General features: G+C 39.2%; 2 protein-coding genes across 2 annotated transcripts; one reads left to right on the top strand and one right to left on the bottom strand.

Moving 5' to 3' along the window:
- Nucleotides 1-6,940: 6,940 nt before the first annotated feature.
- Nucleotides 6,941-12,296, top strand: LOC307002774 (extracellular calcium-sensing receptor-like; the record flags this gene model as incomplete). The annotated part of the gene is made up of 8 exons (XM_079620686.1): nucleotides 6,941-7,066; nucleotides 7,570-7,599; nucleotides 7,764-7,896; nucleotides 8,074-8,368; nucleotides 8,628-9,413; nucleotides 9,630-9,851; nucleotides 10,336-10,459; nucleotides 11,383-12,296. Exons 1-8 carry the CDS (start codon nucleotides 7,057-7,059, stop codon nucleotides 12,294-12,296), a joined length of 2,514 nt encoding a protein of 837 aa, XP_079476812.1. The 5' UTR covers nucleotides 6,941-7,056.
- Nucleotides 12,297-15,557: 3,261 nt separating this feature from the next.
- On the bottom strand, nucleotides 15,558-19,633 carry olfcu1 (olfactory receptor C family, u1; the record flags this gene model as incomplete). Its single annotated transcript, XM_079620660.1, has 6 exons — nucleotides 15,558-16,565; nucleotides 16,686-16,809; nucleotides 16,891-17,118; nucleotides 17,276-18,091; nucleotides 18,832-19,135; nucleotides 19,407-19,633. The coding sequence occupies 6 exons, from the start codon at nucleotides 19,631-19,633 to the stop codon at nucleotides 15,661-15,663; spliced, it is 2,604 nt and encodes an 867-aa protein (XP_079476786.1). The 3' UTR covers nucleotides 15,558-15,660.
- Between the last annotated feature and the right edge of the window lie 1,430 nt (nucleotides 19,634-21,063).

Below are 21,063 nucleotides of genomic sequence, written 5' to 3' on the forward strand. Positions count from 1 at the left end.
CTTCAAAGCCCATATCTTGTAAACCAGCCACGAGAGCATTTGCCTCTGCTATGGCAGCATCCTTTTCTTTTTCATCATTTAATGCATCAAGATTAGCTTGAACTCGTGCCTGCTCCACTTTAAGTTCAATTTCTTTTAGCGCATGTACTGCTCTAGCTTGCGCTGCTTCAGCCTTTGCCTTTGCCATGGTGACAGCCATGCTAATCTTCGAGCTGGACGATGTACCAGATGAGCGACTGTTTCTTGAGCGCACAGTCTCAGACTGGTTATCTCCATTTCCTTTTTTACTGTTGCTATGTTGTGACATTGTGACTCACCGCGTTTTCAATATCAGGAGAGGGAAGCTAGTGTGCAGCTGACAGGGCGCGGTAGCGTTAGCCGCTTATCTCTTGGTATTGAGTTGCTCCGTATGATGGCTATCCTTGTGTCCCTCGTTAGCTGTGTTGCCGTCTTTTCACTGTCATGGACTCTGTTCCATTCAGCTTAAACACTCCCAAGAAACTCCAGGACACAGCTGATTCATTTCCATGAAGTTTACTGAGAATTTTGTGAAACTGAAATACAGTACAATGAGATGTCTATATTATTAATCAAACCCAAATACACAGTAACAGTGTAAATAGCACCATTTAGCTAACATAGCTGTGTAGCCTATATGATAAACACAAGCTAGTAAAAAACGACCAGCAGCAATAAACATAAATCTAATTTAGCCGTCTCAATAATCGTACAAAATTACAAATAAGCAGTAACATAATGTTACACGATGAGTAATACTTATAGACGTTGTTTTTAGCAAAAAGAGAGAAAGAAAAGCGATCGACTCAGAAACTGACGACTGCGAGAGCTCACGCATTCCTGTAGCTGATTACCGCATGACGATTTCACTTCCCCTTTCCCAACGTGCGCTGGTACTACGTTACTATGGTTACAAAGATAAACAAACCACACTGAACTAGCGAAACAAAGTATAAACACATTTTCAAGCGGCATGACAGTGTGTGTGTGTGTGTCTGTGGATGGTAGGGTGTAGTCCTTATGCACTTTATGCCTAACAACTGATACACTTGTTTTAACAGTTTAGACATGAAATTGGACCCCTGATCAGTCACTATGGCCCTAGGGAAACCCACTCTAGCAAACAGCTGAACAAGACAAAGGGCTACGTTCCTGGCCGTTACTTTCTTAAGGGGAAAAACCTCCGGATACCTAGTGGCATAATCATTGATAACCAACATGTACCTGTTCCCGGTTTTACTACGCTCAAGGGGCCCTACCACATCCATTCCCAGCTGTTCAAACGGTATGCCTATAACAGGTAGTGGTTCTAGAGGAACTTTAGAGGGGCGTCTACTAGTGGTATATTGGCACTCTGGGCAACTCCTACAAAAGTCACCCACATCTTTTCTCAAATTGGGCCAAAAGAAATTATGGCTAATACGGGCTATGATCTTTTGTCTCCCTAAATGACCTGCCCATGGGACCGAATGGCCTAGCTGAAGCACCAAATCTCTTGCCTTCTGGGGCAATACCATCTTGGCCTCTGCACCCTGCCGCCTATACAACACTCCATCTTGTAACAGCAACTTACTCTCCTGGCCTTCTTGACTTTCCTGACTATGGTACCCTTGTGCCTCCTTGAACAATGGCCCTATCTCTAAATCATCCTGTTGCAATTGGCCTATATCTTGCAGGATTACAAAGTGTGATTTAAAGGGATAGTTTACTTTAAAATGAAAATTCTGTCATCATATACTCACCCTCAAGTTGTTTCAAACCTGTATGAATTAATTTCTTCTGCTGAACACAAAGGAAGATATTTAGAAAAATGTCAGTAACCAAACAGTTACCAGGTCCCATTGACTTCCATAGTAGGAAAAAAAACTATGGAAGTCAATGGGACCTGGTAACTGTTTTGTTACTGACATTTTTCAAAATATTTTCCTTTGTGTTCAGCATAGGGGTGGGCGATATGGCAAAAATATCATATCACGATTTTTTTCAGGAAAATCACGATTCACGATTTTATCACGATTCCTTTTCATGTTGGTTTAAGTGACTGAGCATCACAGCCAAACTAATGTCCCTATTTTAAAAACAAAGCCTTAGGTAACAAAATATAAAATAAAAAAGAATGGCAGACATTTAGGCCAAAGTGGCGAAGATAAAAAATCTTTGTCATTTTCTTTGTTATTAAAAATTAAGAACAAAGATACACATACACAACTTAATATACAACTTAAATAAACATTGCTTTATTTTTTCAGCTACAGGTGTATTTAACAGCATTGAAGAAAGTAATTAAATGAACAAATATGAAAATAAAACACAACATAGACTTCACTGTATAAATTTTACATTGATTCTTATTAAAGCGACTATTAAAGTTCTCAGTCAAGAGTGAGTGAGATGCTCTTTGTATTTTGTTGTTTTATTAACAGGGATAGTTCTCCCAAAAATTTAAATTCTCTCAAGCCGTTTTAAACCCGAATAAGTCTCCCTCTTCTGTTGAAAATAAAAGTTATTTGGAGGAATGTGGGTAACCAAACAGTTGATGTACCCCAGTGACTTCCATAATAGTTTTTTCCTACTATGGTAGTCAATGGGGACCAGCAACCGCCCGGTTAGCCACACTACTCAAAATATCTTATTTTGTGTTCAGCACAAGAAAGAAATGAATACAGGTTTGGAACAACATTAGAGAGTGAGTAAATAATGAAAGAATTTTTATTTTTGGGTAACTGTCCCTTTAACCCTCTAGGCGCCACGGTCGAGTTTGCTCGACAAGATGCGGCACTGAATAAAACGGCCGATTTTGTCAAATAGGGTGTCAAATTTCCTTCGACCTCCCATCCACTAGTTGGCAGACATGTTATACTTCATCCCAGACTCAAAAAAACGTCATGCTTTTATACAAAATCTTCGAGCTAGAGCGCATTGAATCAGCGCGAACAAAAGCGGAGCTAGTGTGCGAGTGAGCCATTTTTGTCAAAGCAATATTGTCAACGTCAGCGAGTATTTGCATTAGATTATTCTTATTATTCTTATCTAATTGCATCAATAAAGCTTACCCACAATGAAGTGTTGGGTCTTATATTCGCGGACCCTGGTTCTGAAGGGAAATATCTGCCTTCAGAAGTTGACGGTGATTATGAAAGTGAAAGTATAGCCCGTACGTTACACCAAGCACAAACGGTGAATCCTTTGCCCAATGTAGATGGTCCTTTGCCCGATGTCAGTGGTGGGAACAATGTTTCCCGGGGTCGGAGTGTTCATCGCGAAGTTAGCAGGTGTGTTATTGTTGTGGGGAACGAGGCAGGAGATGTTTTACCGCGCTAGCCATGTAGTTTGTCTTCTGACCGTGTGCCTCTCCGCAATCGCGGCGACATTATTGTGGTGGAGACTTTGTCTAAAGCTACTGGGTATGTTAGACGAGGTCAAAGTATTCATAGGACAGTTAGGGGGAAACGTGGAGGCAGGGTGGGGAGTCGCAATGACAATGACAGTAGTCCGAGCTGTGCGCACTCGGCGCGCGCGCGAGGCAGATCTGGCTGCGCCCGCGCGCTCGTAGCAGGAGCAGAGGCGGTGTGACACGGGCCAACTAAACAGGTCTTGTCTACTTGTGTTTGTGTGTCATATGAATAATATATATATGTAATATATACATATATATATAATCAGAGTGCCTACTGTATGTAGTAAATTGAAAATCTCTACAGCAAAAGGCCAACCACTACATGCATTCGGTTTTTTTCTACCATTTAATAGTAATGATTTACACAGTTTGTTTACTACTTACTATTTACCTGAGCATTCAGTATTGTGCAATATAGCATACAGAAGGTGAGGGACATTTTGGGGGGAAAGAAGTGCTGCATTTTATCATTTAAACTTGTGAATTTTCATGAAAATTCTATAATCCAAGATGGCAGCCACCATATGACGTCATTATATGCAAATTAGATGGGAAAATGTAATCCCTACATACACTTTGGGTCATCCTTAATATTTCTCTAATTTACAGAAAGTCTCTATCTTTTATCACTTTTAAGATATAGCCTTTTGAAATTAAGATGTCAAAATCAAACGTTTTAGGAAAAAACCTCTGGCGCCTAAAGGGTTAAGGACAAGCGGCAGCATTTTACTATTAGGGATCTCTTTAAGATCTGCGCGCAACGAATCTACACGCATTTGACAAGCAGATTTTTTCTTAATTTTTTTCTATTGTTCTTTCACTTTAGACATAACCAACTTTGTTTATGTAAACCTTGTGTGTATTTGACAGTATTAGCGCAATAAGACTCGAAAGATAACTTAGTCCAGTAATCAGACGCTGTTAGACAGGCTTTTAGTGCATGTGCGCGTCAGGTGTTTGCCTCAGAAAAGCACTCGTTAGAACAGCGCATCAGCAGCGAATGACATGTTTAACCGGCAAGGCTTTAACTCCTTATCAAGCGCCCCCCTTTTTTTGAATATACATGAAAATGCACATTCCGAACTTAAATGGTTGTAATTCAAGAATGCTTTGGAGTATAGATGTAAGATTGGTCTTGTTTTTAAGAAGACATTTGGCAGATTTTTGTAGAAGAGAAATACATTAAGAAAGTTAAACAGAAAAAAAGTTATAGAAGTTTGAGTTTATGAAAATGTAAAACGTTAAAAATTTTTATTAATCATATTTTATATAAAATATATATTTTCAAAACCTGGAGGACTCTAAAAATGCAAAAAAATCAAAGGTAAAAATCTGAACAAGTTGTGTTTAAAATTTTAGGTTGATATCTCAAAAAATAAGCTTTCAGTGAGATTTTGTTTGGGCGCAGTACCAAACTTTTTCACTAGTTGACATTACTGTCCATATAAGGGCGCCTCCATTTCCATATGTGGTTTGAGGGATCTGAACCATTATTTTTACAATTTTCATACAATTTATGAAGTAGAAATCCTATTCAGAAGTAGTGTTGGGAGTTTGGCAGATTTTTAAATGAATTCAACCTCTAAGAAACACAAAAAGAACACGTATGTGCATTATAGCTCGCTGCCACGAATGGTGAATCACAAATGGTAAATCTATAATTTTTTTATTTATATTTAAAACATTTTCAGACCTTTTTTTTCTAAAACAATTGAATGGATGATATCTTTTGAACTCTTGGCATGAAAACAAACTGAGGTTTCTACAATTCTTTCATGATTTTTCATGTTCATCACTATTTCAAAATAAAGGTCTGACACGCCTTAGGAGTATGAAAATATTCTTGTTGCAAATTGATAAATTACGGCTCCTCTGTAATTGATTTTAAAAATCAGTCACCACAAATGAAAACTAGAGATTTTAAGCTTTCAAATGACATATAGTTTGTCAAGATTGGTTTAGGTTTAGTATAGGATATTACTGTTTAAAATATATAATGGCCGCGGGCCCGCTGGCGGGCCGGTGCCAATATAAAGCTTTAAAGCACATGCAAATAATTAATTTTTATGAACTACAGTGTCCCGTTCCTCTGCATTTCATGTGGATATACGTCGCGCTGTACAGTATGTTGAGACGGAGGCGCCAGAAATGCAAACTGATAAAATGCACGATCCTACGATATTTCTTCAAAAGCAGATCGTGGAGACATTTTAATCGTCCACGATCAAAAATCGTAATATCGCACACCCCTAGTTCAGCAGAAGAAATAAATTCATACAGGTTTGAAACAACTGCATCTACATCACATTTTCCCCTATCCCCTCTAATACATCGAAGTTGGTACAGTCTAATTGCCTTAGAATTCCCATAAAACAGATCAACTTCCTGTTTGAATCTCTTTGTCACAAGGCTGGTCCATTCCAACAACACACCAGGTATTAAACATTTCAAGTCATCTTAACTATATAAAATGAACTTTGAACAATTTGAGCGGTTTTTATAAATCACCTTTTAGTCAAAGATAAATTTTAACTGGTTTTAATGTTAGGTCACATAACCAAGCCCGTGCACTGGCTCAGTACAATGACAAATAAAAGAGATCTTAAACCAAACCAATATACTGTAGTAATGTCCCTTTATTTACCAATCAATGCAAAGGTGTATACGAATTGTGTGTCTTAAATCCTAACCATCACTGTATGTGTGTGTGTGTGTGTGAACTCACCTTGATGCGTCTGAGAAAATCAAAATATGCACCTCAGCTCTCAGAACTACATGGAGTAAACAAAAACAAAGTGTATTTATGAATTTGCTGCCTTTTGATGGTGAGAAATGCAGACTAAACAAAAACAAATCAAGTGGATTTAAACACTTTCATGCAAGCCTGCTGGTCATTTGATGTAAGAGCTTCCAGGAGGAAGGCGAGGAGGATTCAGAGGATCCTGGATCTGGGTGGATTGGGAGAAACAGCGGAGACAACTCCCTTTCTTCAGCCTGCCAGAGGCGTAACTCCAGGGCCGACGAGATGATTGACTGCATTGTTAGCATGACCAACCTCCAAAACGCAGAGCTCTGCTGATTTCATGGAATCTTGAGAGGGACATGGTGGCTCTAAAAATCGCACGACCACTGCGATCATCCCACAGGCAACGTGTGGACTCCCTTCTGGACCTGTAGACGCCGGTCAAAATCAGTAGCCCCATGTAGGCATGGAGATCTGTGGAGTCCACCCCGGTCCAGTTTATCATTGTGCGGTGCCCGTAAAAAACAGATTGAACACAGAATCGATGTTCTGGACCCTTGCGATGGCATAGCACGTCGGCCCTGGAGTGTCGGCACGCCTCTGGCAGACCGAAGAAAGGGAGTTGTCTCCGCGTTGGTGGAAAACCACACTTCGCCGTTTCTCCCAATCTACCAGGATCCTCTGAATCCTCCTCGCCTTCCTCCTGGAAGCTAGAGAGGATGATGAGGGTGCCACATCCAAATCAGGATCTGACTCTCTCCTGAGTCTGTGGTGTCAGAGGGAGAAGACAATACATCCTGCAGCTCGCTGGAGGCAGCAAATGCATAAATACACTTACTTTGTTTTTGTTTACTCCATGTAGTTCTGAGAGCTGAGGTGCATATTTTGATTTTCCCAGATGCAACAAGGTGAGTACACACACACACACACACACACACACACACACACACACACACACACACACACACACACACACACACACAAGGGTTAAATGCTTTATTGAGCATGTTTGTGGTTTTTGTAGTAATAAAGCTATAATTAATCTATTCGGATTTTGTTTGATTTTGGGTCCAGTATGTTGATACAGTACATCAAAGTGAAAAACAAATTTTCTGGTCATATAGGTGATGTTGTGCTGAAAATAATTATACCAAACATTGGTATGGTAAATATTTGTTTGTTGCAAAATTTTACAAAGAAAAAGTACTCAAAAACGGCCAAAATAGCCCAAGACTCCAAAGTTAAGAGTTTAAACATTTTTCATTAACCTAATTACTCTTGAGGCTGACAGTGTGGGATTACCTTAAAGAAGGTCCTGGTTTGTGTGTTTTGATTCACTTGAGACATGATGTTTCATTATGATTTACTGATATGAAATATTAACCACACCCTCTAACATTTTTCATTACAGAGTTGTACAACATACAACAGTATGTTGCTGGTGAGTATATAAAACAAGGCTTAACTCCCACCTCATATTTGGAGTGGTTGTTTGCCAAGCAGGAGAAATGCATGTTAATATTTTATTGACAGTGACAACACTATGTATTACCAGACTTGTTCCTGCTGTGTGTGGGGTTAATTTAGGCACATGTATCCTCTTAGGTGACCCTCAGCCCCCTGCTCTCTTCAAGGACGGAGACTTCATCATTGGAGGGGCTTTCACCATTCATTACTATCTAAGGACAGAGAAGCACACCTATACTAGACGGCCACAACCACTGGAGTGCAGTGGCAGGTTAGAATTTAATATAGAATGTAATTATTTCTTTAACAGAGCAGTCTTGACTGGGTTGCTATTTTGCTGAAGTTATGTTCATACTTAAGTTAATCAGAATCAGACAATCAAAACGTTCACATGCTTGTTTTTAAAAATGGTTTAACCTAATTAATTTTTTTGTTTGTGCTTCAACAGCATGGACTTTAGAGAGCTGCGCTTTGCTCGTGCCTTGCAGTTTGCTATCCAAGAGATAAACAACAGCTCTGATCTCTTACCGGGCATCACATTAGGGTATCATGTATATGACTCTTGTGGCTCTGTGCCAATGGCAATCAAAGTATCATTTCAGCTTGCCAATGGACTAGATCTCATATTTAACGACACTGATTCCTGTGCAAAATCAGCTGCAGTACTTGCACTAGTTGGAGAATCTGGTTCCACACCATCTATAAGCATGTCAAGGCTTTTCGGTCCATTTGGAATTCCACAGGTGTTTGCTCAGTAAAACTATATTTTAACCTTCTAAGAGATTTCCAAAATAAATAAAAATGTGGCGCTGTGCCAGAAACTCAAAAATCATTACATTTTTTTTGCCCTATAGATAACACAGATGGAAAACCTTTGTTAAAATGAGCATATAACAAGACATAATGAATGTATTATTGTAATAGGATCAAAAAGGTTTACTTAAAGTCCTGTTCGGAAACATTTTATTTTAAATGTTTTCTTTCCCTCTTGGTGCACTATAGGTGAGTCATTACGCAACATGTGCGTGTCTCAGTGACAAGAGGCAGTATCCTACTTTCTTCAGGACCATCCCCAGCGATCACCATCAAGCGGCCGCACTTGCACGGATGGTCAAGCACTTCGGGTGGATGTGGATCGGGGCTGTGCGCAGTGATTCAGACTACGGGAACAATGGCATGGCGTCATTTCTGAGGGCTGCGGAGGAGGAGGGAATCTGTGTGGAGTATTCTGAGGCCTACTACAGGACCCAGCCGCGCAGTAAACTGAAAAGAGTCGCTGATGTCATTCGCAGATCAACGGCTCGTGTAATAGTTGCCTTCCTGGCCTCAGGTGACATGAGAATCCTCTTAGAAGAGCTGAGTCAGCAGCCTCCTCCTCCGATGCAATGGGTTGGCAGCGAGGCTTGGGTTACAGACCCAGAAATGCTGCGGTTTAATTTATGTATCGGTGCTGTAGGCTTTGGAATCCCGCAGTCTGTTATCCCGGGATTTCGTAACTTTTTACTTGACCTGTCTCCAGAGCAGGCGCTGAAATTTCCCCTGCTGACAGAATTCTGGGAAAGCTCATTTAGCTGTAGTCTAAAATGGCAGACAGGTTCTTCTACTGGTATGCCAGCATGTGATGGCACAGAGGACCTGCGCGCATTACAGAACCCGTACACAGACACGTCCCAGCTGAGGATCACTAACATGGTGTACAAAGCCACATATGCTATAGCTCATGCTATCCAAGGCATTGTCTGTAATGGAAAGTATTGTGACAAAAACATCAAAGTTGAGCCCCGACAGGTACGTTTTCTTATCATGGAATAAGTTTTTGTTTTTTTACAATACGTTTACAAACGAGAATTTTAAATTATCATTAAAATACAGTATTATTTATTTACTTTTTGTGTAGAACTACTGTATTTTTACAACAACACCCACTATTTCAGCTACTGATTATCAGCAAATAATTTTAGCCACATCCCCATGTCATCACAATTTGTCATGTCTATCGTGCAGGTTTTTGATCAGCTCAAACGAGTGAACTTTACAAAAAATTATTATTCTGTTTCATTTGATACCAATGGAGATCCTGTGGCCACCTATGAACTTGTGAATTGGCAGCTTCAGGGAGACGGTTCAGTTAATTTTGTTACAGTGGGTCAATATGATGCATCCCAGCCTAAAAGCCAAGAATTCAGTCTGAACAGAGCTATCTTTTGGTATGATGGCAGTGAAAAGGTATAAGATGTGTTCTATTCTATGTGATTGTGACTACTTGAAATACCCCTGTTTTTGTATTTTTCTGATGACATATTTAAAGACTTCAGATGCAAAAGCCTCTAAGTGCCATCTGAAAAGTTCTTCTAAAATGAGCACTTTTATCAAGCTTGTATATTTAGGTTCAATAATTTCACTGTAATGACATTTATTAGGTAATTAATAGGTAATTTCATTGCCATTAAAATGAAATAACTGAACATAAACATACAAGCTTGATAAAAATAATCATTCTAGAAGAAAAATTCAGATGGTACTAAGAGGCTTTTGTATATGCAGTCTTCATTTTCTTCTAACAATATAAAAGGACAGTGTTATAAATTTATGTCCTACACTTCTATTAAATCAATTCATTATTTTTTAAGATAATAATTAAGTGTATTATTTATTAAGAAAAAATAAGTCTTGGTTCATTTCTGACTCTGATGCTGTGTGTCACCTGCAGGTGCCTGTGTCTGTGTGCAGTGAGAGCTGTCCTCCAGGCTCTAGGAAGGCTGTGCAAAAAGGAAGACCTGTCTGCTGTTATGACTGCATTAACTGTGCAAAAGGAGAAATCAGTAATGAGACAGGTAATATGTTTAGACGCATTATTCTGGATAAATCATAGATGGTTCTGAGCCAGTGACATAGGCTACTGTAAAAGATAGTGTATCATAAAGAAAATAAAGATCTGATTTAAAACTCATGCATAAAATTCTTACAAATCTTGGGTAAAATGGGGTAAGAATAAAATGTCTTTTTTTTTTTTTTTACTGTTGACCATAAACGGCACAAAATCTCAACTTTTGATGAATGGCTACTCTATTTTTAATTTTGTCACTTTATGTAAATATCAAGTATCTTTATAAGATTAAGTAAGTCAAAATAGTTTTGAGGTTAATTTATCTAATTTTGAAATAGTGACATTAATGACAATGTCAAAATAGTGACGACGTATTATGGATGAACATCAATGTTTTTGTATTACTTAAACAATAAAATTAGACCCATGGAGTAAGATGCCAGTGTTTTGTACAGTATTACCTTATGGAGGATTGGTGAATGTTTCCACCATTTGTAATAGTAACCCCAATTGTCCTTAGTGTGAAAAGATGGATCTTAAAATTAAATATGCAAAATATGCCGGAGAACCAAAGAGTATGCAGGACCTGCAGGATTTTGTTTGAAGGACAGTGGGCAGTTTACAATATCTGTTTTGTTAAAATAATTATTTAGGGGAGTACTAAATAAAAACATGATGCAATATTTATTTCTGTATTATTTAGTAACATTTTTCAAAATGTATGCAAACTTGGTAAACATGTAGGTAAACGTTATTGACAGCATTTTAATGTAGGACAAAAATGAGCACCATGCCATAGATCCTGCTTCTTCTTCTTTTCTTTTTTTTTCACGGAGTTGATCATTCTAAAACAGCAAAGTCTGATAACCTGTTTGTCTCCATTTTCTTACTGTGGTTCATGACTTTTGTACTGATTTCTTCATCTTCCAGATTCTTTAGATTGTCACAAATGTCTACCTGAGTACTGGCCCAATAATGAGAAGGATAAGTGTCTTCCTAAACCAGTGGAGTTTCTCTCCTGGGATGAGATCCTTGGGATTATCCTGGCTGCTTTCTCAATTGTGGGCTCTTTAGTGGCTTTGAGCATGGCTTTAGTGTTCTACAAAAACAGGGCCTCTCCGATAGTAAAAGCCAACAACTCAGAACTGAGCTTCCTGCTGCTCTTCTCACTGACTCTGTGTTTCCTCTGTTCACTTACTTTCATTGGTCGTCCCACTGAGTGGTCCTGTATGTTGCGTCACACAGCGTTCGGGATCATTTTCGTCCTCTGTATCTCTTGTGTTCTGGGAAAAACTATAGTGGTGTTAATGGCCTTCAGGTCTACACTTCCAGGAAGTGATGTTATGAAATGGTTTGGGCCTCATCAACAGAGACTTAGTGTTTTTGGTTTCACTCTTGTACAGGTACTGATATGTGTGGTTTGGTTAACAATATCTCCACCTTTTCCTTACAATAATATGCAACACTACAAAGAAAAGATAATTCTAGAATGCAGTTTAGGATCAGCTGTTGGTTTCTGGGCTGTACTGGGTTATATTGGCCTCCTAGCTTTCCTTTGCTTTATTTTAGCTTTTCTGGCCCGAAAGCTGCCTGATAACTTCAATGAGGCTAAATTCATCACATTCAGTATGCTCATATTCTGTGCTGTTTGGATCACATTTGTTCCAGCTTATGTCAGCTCTCCAGGGAAATTTACTGTAGCTGTTGAGATATTTGCCATTTTAGCTTCAAGCTTTGGTCTGATTCTCTGTATTTTTGCTCCTAAGTGTTTCATTATTATATTTAGACCAGAGCAGAATACTAAAAAACAACTAATGGGTAAAGTACAGTCAAAAGCCCTCTGAGTCACACAGTGCAATCACCGCAGTGGTGCATACAAACACTCGCAAATTGCATATTCTGTGATTTTAACACATCAGTTGTTATACTTCTTTTTTTCTTAAAGGTTGTGCTTGTAACAGTTATGTTAAAAAAACAAGATGGTAAAATATATAATGAAATCAGAAGTATGTCAATTTATATTTTTTATAAATTCTACAAATTTTACAGTTCTGTTTGCACATGCCAACTTTGATACTTAATTTTATAAAAGGCAAAGGTTTTTGGTAACACTTTCTATAAAGCCTGTATTTATAATGCATTATAAGGGTATTTTTTAATGCATTATAATACATGCATAATGCCTTACAAACAACTGTATAATATTTTGTATCATCTGATATATATTCACAACATTCACAATACATTATAATACTTACCTATTTGTAGTTATAACATTTAAAAGTACAATGCATTATAACACAAAATGAAGCCTGTAATTAAAATGCATCATAAGGGCATTCTTAATGCATTATCATGCACGCATATAATGTCCTATAAACAACCTTATGCAGAACATGCACAATGTAACATTTAGAGCGTGAATAGAAGATATACAAAAGGGCTATATAGCGCCACCGTGGCAACAGGACAGCTAAACTTTTGAAAGAGCACCTCATTATGGCTTCATTCAGTACACATGTGTATTGTTACCTTGTTTGCTCTGGGATCCCCATAGGGATGCCACTGCGGCTGCTCTTCCTGTAATGGGCGTGGCCATTTTGTGTGTTTGGGCCGCACACACGCTCTCAGCTCATGAGTCCGCTCCAGAGCCCGCTTTAGCCCATGAATCCACTCCGGAACATGCTCAAGCCCCAGAGCTCCCTGCCTGTCCTGTCTCGACAACGGAGGTCGCACTTGAGTTCCCTGACTGCCCTGATGCGACCACGGAGGTCGTCAATGAACTTTCTGTTTGCCCTGTTATTGCACAGAGGCCATTATTGAATAATGTCTGTCTCGTCTCGGCCAGAGAGGCCGTTCTAAGTCCCAGAGAAGACCACGATAAAAGACTCTGCTCACCTTGTCATAGACAGTATTCCTGTATTGTCCAGCCTGCCCTGTTATGGTCACAGAGGCTATAAATAAACCCTTTGTTTGTTTTAATACGACCCCTGAGGCCAACCCTAATCTCTCTGTGCTCTGTATTCCAGTTTCTCCTGATCAGCGGCGGTGGTCTCCAGTTCCTCCAGAAATACCCTGGGGATCTTCAGCTCCAGCGTGGTGGTCTTCGGCCCCGCCAGCTCAATCGCCATGGTCACCAGCTCCTTCCACTCCATCGTGGGGGTCTTCAGTCCCATCAGCTCTACTGTGGTGGTTATCTGCTCCACCGTGGTGGCCTTCTGCTCTGCCCTGGGCAGCTGCTCGGCCTGCTCCGCCCTGGCCACCTGCACCACCATCTCCGCTCTTGACACCTTCCCTGCCTTCTCCGCCCTGGCCACTTGCTCTGCTGGCTCCACCCTGGCTACCCAATCTGCCTCAGTCTCCAGTACTGCTTCCTCTCCGCGGACCTGGCCCTCCTTCCCTCAGCCTGTTCCACCTTCGCTCCCTCCTGGATTTTGCACTACTAGATCATATGGCATTAGATATGCGCTGTGAAATACTCGCGCTTTGCTTGATGTTACTCTAGTAGTGCGCGGTCTCGCCCGCCGGTATTTTCCTTACAAATGCTCTATAAAGGCATCATATGTCTTTTGGAATGCAGTTGGCTTATTAAAAATAAAAATATGAAAACCATCGCCAGAAGCTGCTTTTTAAATTTCAAATACTCACGCCCGCGTTGTGAAGAGCGCTCTCACATGCGGATGTGAGTAACTCTGTCTACGTGGTTAAATGTACTTGCATCTCAAAATACGTTTATGACGCAAAATTAATGTGTAAACAGTCAGTTATTTTTAAAAGTAGCCTACTTATAATTACATATCTAATTAAATAAATATTTAAAGTTTTAATTTAATTTTTATTATACAAATATTTATTTGATCTGCTAAAGATTCCCATCCATATTTTACAATGATTTATTGCTTGTGTTTGTTGAATAATATAAAAGATAAAGAGCTTAAAAAATTATCAAATATTAAATCGCAATATTGGTAAAAATAATCGCAATTAGATTATTTTCCAAAATCGTTCAGCCCTAGTCTGAGCTCCTGGATCCTGTGTTCTTGACTTCAGCCTGGTTGTTTATATTTGACCCTGTTAGGATTATCTTGATTTCAGCATGTTTGAACCGTTGCCTGCTTTTGACTACTCTTTGGACTACCCTTAATAAAGACTGCACTTGAATCTACAGCCAAGTCTCAGAGCAGTAATCGTCACACATTGAGATGTATCATTTTCATTGACATTGACATATATCAATATTAGATTATCATTTTCAGGACAAGAACAAAAATAACCAATAAGCTGGACATAAATAAAAACAACAGTTAATAGCTGCACATACACTTGTGTTATAAAACTTCTAAATATCGATTGAAAATGTCTGTTAAAAGTGTATTTGTGTACCGTATTTTCCGGACTATAAGTCGCTCCGGAGTATAAGTCGCAGTCAAAAAAATTAATCACGAAGAGGAAAAAAAACATATATAAGTCGCACTGGACTATAAAGCGCATTTATTTAGAAAATTATTTCACAAAGTCCAAGACCAAGAACAGACATTTAATCTGGAAAGGCAAGTTCACCAAGCTCCCGCGATCTCATTCCACAACACTGAATCCATTGAATTCTTCCTCTGTGTCGCTTCTGAACAACTCCGCCAACTAGAGCGCCCTCTCGCGGCTGTAGACGGTAATGTTTTCTCTTAGTTCATCTCAGTCAGTATGAATTAATTTAGATCTATAAATCGCACCTGACTATAAGTCGCAGGACCAGTCAAACAATGAAAAAAAGTGTGACTTATAGTCCGGAAAATATGGTATATATAAATATTAAGCTACCTATTAAATATATGTATTGTTAAGATAATTTATCAGATGATGCAACATATTATAAGGTTGTTTGTAAGGTATTATGCATGTATTATAATGCATTCAGAATACCCTTATAATGCATTATAAATACAGGCTTCATAGATAGTGTTGCCAAGATTTGTTTTTATTATTATTTAAAATGGCTTTATTTATGTCAAAGCGGGTATCACGCAATTATAATTACACATCTGACAATAAAATACAGAAAATTAAATAAAATTTGTTATTTATTCCATTCAAGTGACAGACTAGTGGCTCCCATATATTTACAAAGAATACAGCAATCATAGCCGAACAATATGATAAACCGGAATTAAATGCTGTCCAGATGGACAGGGTCAGTGTCATGTTGATAACATTTCAATTGGACATTTTTCCAGTCATTCCCTTCTTAGTGTTTAAATCAGGCCTCAACAGAATTACATAACATTTAGGTATAAAAATACAAAACAGAAGTCCGAAAGTGGAAGCTAGAATGGCAAATATCTCAACAGCCACTGTATATTTACCTGGTGAGCTGTTGTATGCTGGTATAAAAGAGATCCACACAGCAAAAAATATGAGCATACTAAAAGTGATGAGCTTAGCTTCATTAAATGAATCTGGAAGTTTCCTTCCAAGGAAGGCGAGAGCAAAGCACATACAAGAGAGCAGCCCAATATAGCCCAACACCAGATAAAATCCTAGAGGCCACAAATCTTTACATTCTAGTACAATCTTACCACCCTGATAGGATGTGTTTTTGTAGGGGTAAGGAGGTGCTAGTGCCAGCCAGCAAGCACACAGGATAACTTGGCCTGTCGTGCAGCAAAAGATGAAAACCCTTTGCTGTGGAGGGCCAAATAGCTTTAGAGAAATGGTCCCAGGCATAGTGGAACGGAAGGCCAAAAGCACCACAATGGTCTTGACCAGTATGCATGAGATACATAGAACAAAGCTGATTCCAAACGCAGCTTGGCGGGCACGGCATGTCCATGGTGAGGGCCGTCCCACAAACACCAGTGAGCAAAGGAAGCAAAGTTTGAGAGACAACAGCAATAGAAAACTCATCTCAGAGTTGTTGGCCTTAACGATGGGTGTGCTTCGAAAAAGGAAGAAAATCACTGTGATAACTGTTGCCACAGCGACTCCAAAGAGAGACAAAGAAATGAGAATGATGCCCATGATTTCACTGTATGACAGAAACTCCTCTATGCCAGCAACACAAGAAACCCTTTCTTTGTTTGGCCAGTAGTACTGGGGACACTTGGTACACTCAGCAGCACCTAGTAGACATAAACAGACACTGTGGGTCAACCGTATTTTTCATATAGCACACATTATTACAAAATGATCTGGAATATTTGATTCTGTTTGATAGATAGTCTAAGCTATCATATATATACCTGATATATTGCTTATTTCCCCTTCAGCACAGGGCAAACAGTCATAGCAACAAACAGGTTGTCCCGGTCGAGTGGCCTGGCGTGTTCCAGGGGGACAAGGGGGGGTGCATAAAGAAACAGGAACCTGCATACAAAACATTATAAAATCAGGAATCTCCCAAAACGTACAGCTCTACAACTGTTTGCCATAGGGGCACAGGCTCACCTCAGTGTGTCCCCCTGCCCACCGAATTAACCCTTCATCCATCTTAAGCTGCTGTCCATGTGGGGCAGAGCCATCATACGTGCCCACCATCTGAAACCGAATGGTACCCCTGCCATTTCTCTGCCAGTTTATGATGTCATAGAGGGGCACAGGCTCTCCATTGTTGTCAAAATAAACCTTCTCTTTGAACTGGTTTGTAAAATTCACTTTTTTCAGGTAGTGAAGAAGCTATTTAATTAGTTAAGGCAAGCAATATAAAATATACATAAATATGATTACAGTATGGAATATACATTTGACTATAATTATTTAGCAAAATAATCATTTGTACACATTTTAAAATTGCTAACATACAAGAAGGTTCTGACAAACACATGAATATTACCTGCCACGGAGAGAACTTTGATACAGTTTTGCAGTCGTGGTCTGAGCTTTGTTCCTCAGAGCCACATTGTAACAGCTGATGTAGAGCATGAGCAATAGCATACACTGCTTTATAGACATTGTATGAAATCCTCACCCTTGATACATCAGTATAGCTATTCTCAGTCTCCATCAGATCCTCTGAGCCAGTACAGAGTGGCAAGTCAGAATCACCACTGTCCTCATAACCTAGGCTGCATCCAAACAGTTCCTCCCAAAACATGTTATTGAAAACAGATTCGGGTCTAGGTGAAGGCCTTACCCCAAGGAGAAACTCAGCCAAGCCTGGAATAGTAGTGCCCCTGAAGGAAAAGCCCACTGTTCCAGCCAGGACCGGGTGAAGGTCAGGGATAGTGAGAAGTTTGGCTGTCACCCAAGCTTCACTGGCCACCCACTGCCACCTCGTCAAATTCCTGCGAGCCACTTCAGCCAGGAGCTCCAGCAGCTGTCCTTCAGTGGCAAATGCTATAATCACTCGTGCAGTGGAACCCTCCAGGCTATTAAGAATAGCATGTATTTGAGCCTGGGAAGGTGCTTTTGGTATAGTGTGGTGAAAGGCTATGCAGCCACCAACTCTTTCAAGCTGCTCAGTAAAGGCCTGGATACCATAGTGACTGTAGTCGTCATCTGTGCCCACTGTGCCCACCCAGCGCCAGCCAAAGTGAGAAACCAACTGGACCAATCCCTGCACCTGAAATACATCACTGGGAACAGTACGAAGGAAAGAAGGGTATTCCTTCTTATCTGTGAGGCAGGTACAGGTCGCAAAGTAGCTTATCTTGAAGTGGGGTCAGCAGAAAAAGATCAAGAAAGAAAAACAGAAAAAGGAAGATTAGGGAAGAGGTAAAAGGTGAAAGCAAAATCTTGAATTAGTGTTTTTTGAAAGAAAAAAAAAATCATAAAATTGCAATATCTAAAATTTGGAGAGGGCGTAACCTTAAGAATAAACAATAGACCAGTGTACATATATTTTGTTGCACTGATCAGGTTATAGATGCAGAAATGTATTATTATATATTTTTTTCCTAGAGGTTTTCCCTTTGTTTGGTGCTGAAACAACTATGTCAAATGCAAATGAAGCGAGAGGCAGATTTTTATCACAATATCACAGTAATCAATAGTTAGTAGAATTAGTAGAATAAATAATATGCACTAAAAGCCCCAGGAAAGCATGTGAGAGTAACCTATTGATGAAACATTCAAAAAGGCCTGATAAAGATTTTTGCAGATCATAATTGGCATGTTATTTATTCAATAATATATAATAACAGACAGTATTAGTTTATAGCGAGTATTTCTGATATGTTTTTTTATGAGCATTAAACGTTTTAATAAATGCAAGTTCCTTGAAGGTGGACATAAATTAAGACATAAAAATTAGAGAGGTAAAACAGTGTTTATACATATTCACAGAGCTTATGCGCAACACATTATTTTGCTCACAGTTACACACTGTTAAAGGCCAGGAAGGTTGATAAATAAATATCTATAATTATCACCTCTTACTCAGACTCTTACCAGTGGAATTCCAAATGGACCCAAAGTTTGTGCCACGGCCCGTGTAGGCGAAGATGATGCCAGACCAATGACAGCTGGCACCGGGGCAGTGGAAAGGCATTTGGCACTGCCAGCAGCATCAGCCTGTGTTTGACTGGAGGTGCCATTCACCAGGAAAAGCACACTCCGCAGGCTTGTGTGCACATGATCACAGCTATCCAAGATCCGATAACCTAGTGTCACTCCCGGTAATAAACTGGAATTGTTGATTTCTTTAATGGCAAACACCATTGTTTGGACCCAGCGGAACGCACGAAAATCAAACCTGTTGAGAAGATGGACAGAGAGCAAAAATAACAAAGAGAGAGCTGGTTGTAGCAGTTGTGAAAAGGTAACAAACAGTCTGAAAAAAAAAAACAGTTCATAAAAGTGATGACCATCATTCTTTTAGCATAATTATACAGCATATGTTATGAGTAATAAAACATGGATCTCATTCATGTTACATTTAAGGTTTATATTCATTATTTTAAACCAACTGGTATTTTATCTTTTAATTGCTGTTCTCCATTCTCTGCATGCCGTTTCAAACACACCCGCTGCACTCTTGATGTTGTGGCTGTTCAGAGTAATTATGGTCCGTTTGTGAGGCTATATAGTGCATGGGAAAGAGCCCTCCAATTACAATATCACCATCTTGTTCCAGTACTGGTGAATTAAAATCCCCCAATGTCCAGCAACTATTGTCCATTGAAGTGCAGAGAATTACTGAGAAGTACAGCAGAAGCAAAATACCCAATGGTGCCAGTTCACTCACTGGCATCTTACTGGCCATTGCTGCATCTTTCAAATCCGACCATGGAAACAGCTAGTGAGGACACCAGAGTGTATGGAAGTCTAGAATTCCCAGCTATATAAAATATATCACAATGATGCCAAATGAAACATCAGGTGAGACTGGCCAATGATATACAGTGTGGGTGGTCCCCCAGGTCATGTGATTTAACAGTGTTTCAGATCGAAGTGCCTTGAAATGCATTAGGGATCATTCTAAAACTTTTGAAGATCTCGAATGGCAACTTATAGCTTACCTGTCAACACTCCCGTTTTCACCGGGAGTCTCCCGTATTTTACACCCATCTCCCGCCCCCCTCCCATTTTGTCCTTTCTCCCGTGAAAATCCCGTAATTTGTATTCCCAAACGTCGTTATATAAAATAATCACATCAATATATTATTCCAAGGTTGCCCAGTTGCCAGATCTTGTATGAAACCCATTCTACTCGCGCAATCAACACATCATTCACATTTCAACCCATTTGTGAGCTCAACCTGGCAAACTACAACTCAGTAGCGCTGTTGACGTGCGCAGATCGACGTTGGAAATTGAATAAAGTGATCACTGGTAGAAATGAGAAGAAAACTCTGTGGTAAATATTTGACGTAATTAACACAGCATCCGTTTTTTCTGTCATCCTTTGGCTGGTGTTACATTATATGATGCGCTTTTATTCTTGCAAATGCTTTTAAACCATTCACGCAAAGACAGAGCGGCAGAATCGAGTTCTCTTTCGACTTGAAGTTAACCGAACTAACACACGCAATTCTGCAAAAATGTCCGTTTTGTCGAGTATCCTCATAAGAGCAGACTGAGCACTCTTAAATTAGTTAAATAAAGTCATGAACCGCTAAATGAATACAGTTAAATGAACATAAAGAAGAGTTGTGAGAAAATGAGGCGCGTGTGAGATCCGGCGGCTGCTCTTAAACGGACAGTAGCCAAATAAAGCTTTCTGTCAGTAAAGTTAATCAAAGAACAAAGGGAACAGAGAAAAACACTCACTGCTCTTGACAAAAGAACATTTGTAACTTTAATAAGGATTTATCTATGTATAATTTAACATTTATGCAGTGCAAACTGTTTGATAACTTTATTAAATTTCTGTATATTTCCTACCTTTTAGACAAATATTTAAAATATACTGTCTTTATTGTTTATCTCTATTGTTTCTTCATTAATTTGGAGATTAAATGTGAAATTATGACATTATAAAATATATTAAAAACATAAGGTTTTTATCGTGAGTAATCACATAATTTTTTTATTTCTAACCAATAACCCCTGTATGGCTTAGAGTTGTGTAACATTTATAAACAAGAATTTCTACAGACAAAGACAAAATGAGTTAGATATATTTTTTCTGCAGAATTACTATAAACAACCAATATTTTCTTTTAATTTTGTGAATATTTA

This window comes from Phoxinus phoxinus (genome assembly GCF_949152265.1).
Source record: "Phoxinus phoxinus genome assembly, chromosome: 8".
Classification (NCBI taxonomy): domain Eukaryota; kingdom Metazoa; phylum Chordata; class Actinopteri; order Cypriniformes; family Leuciscidae; genus Phoxinus; species Phoxinus phoxinus.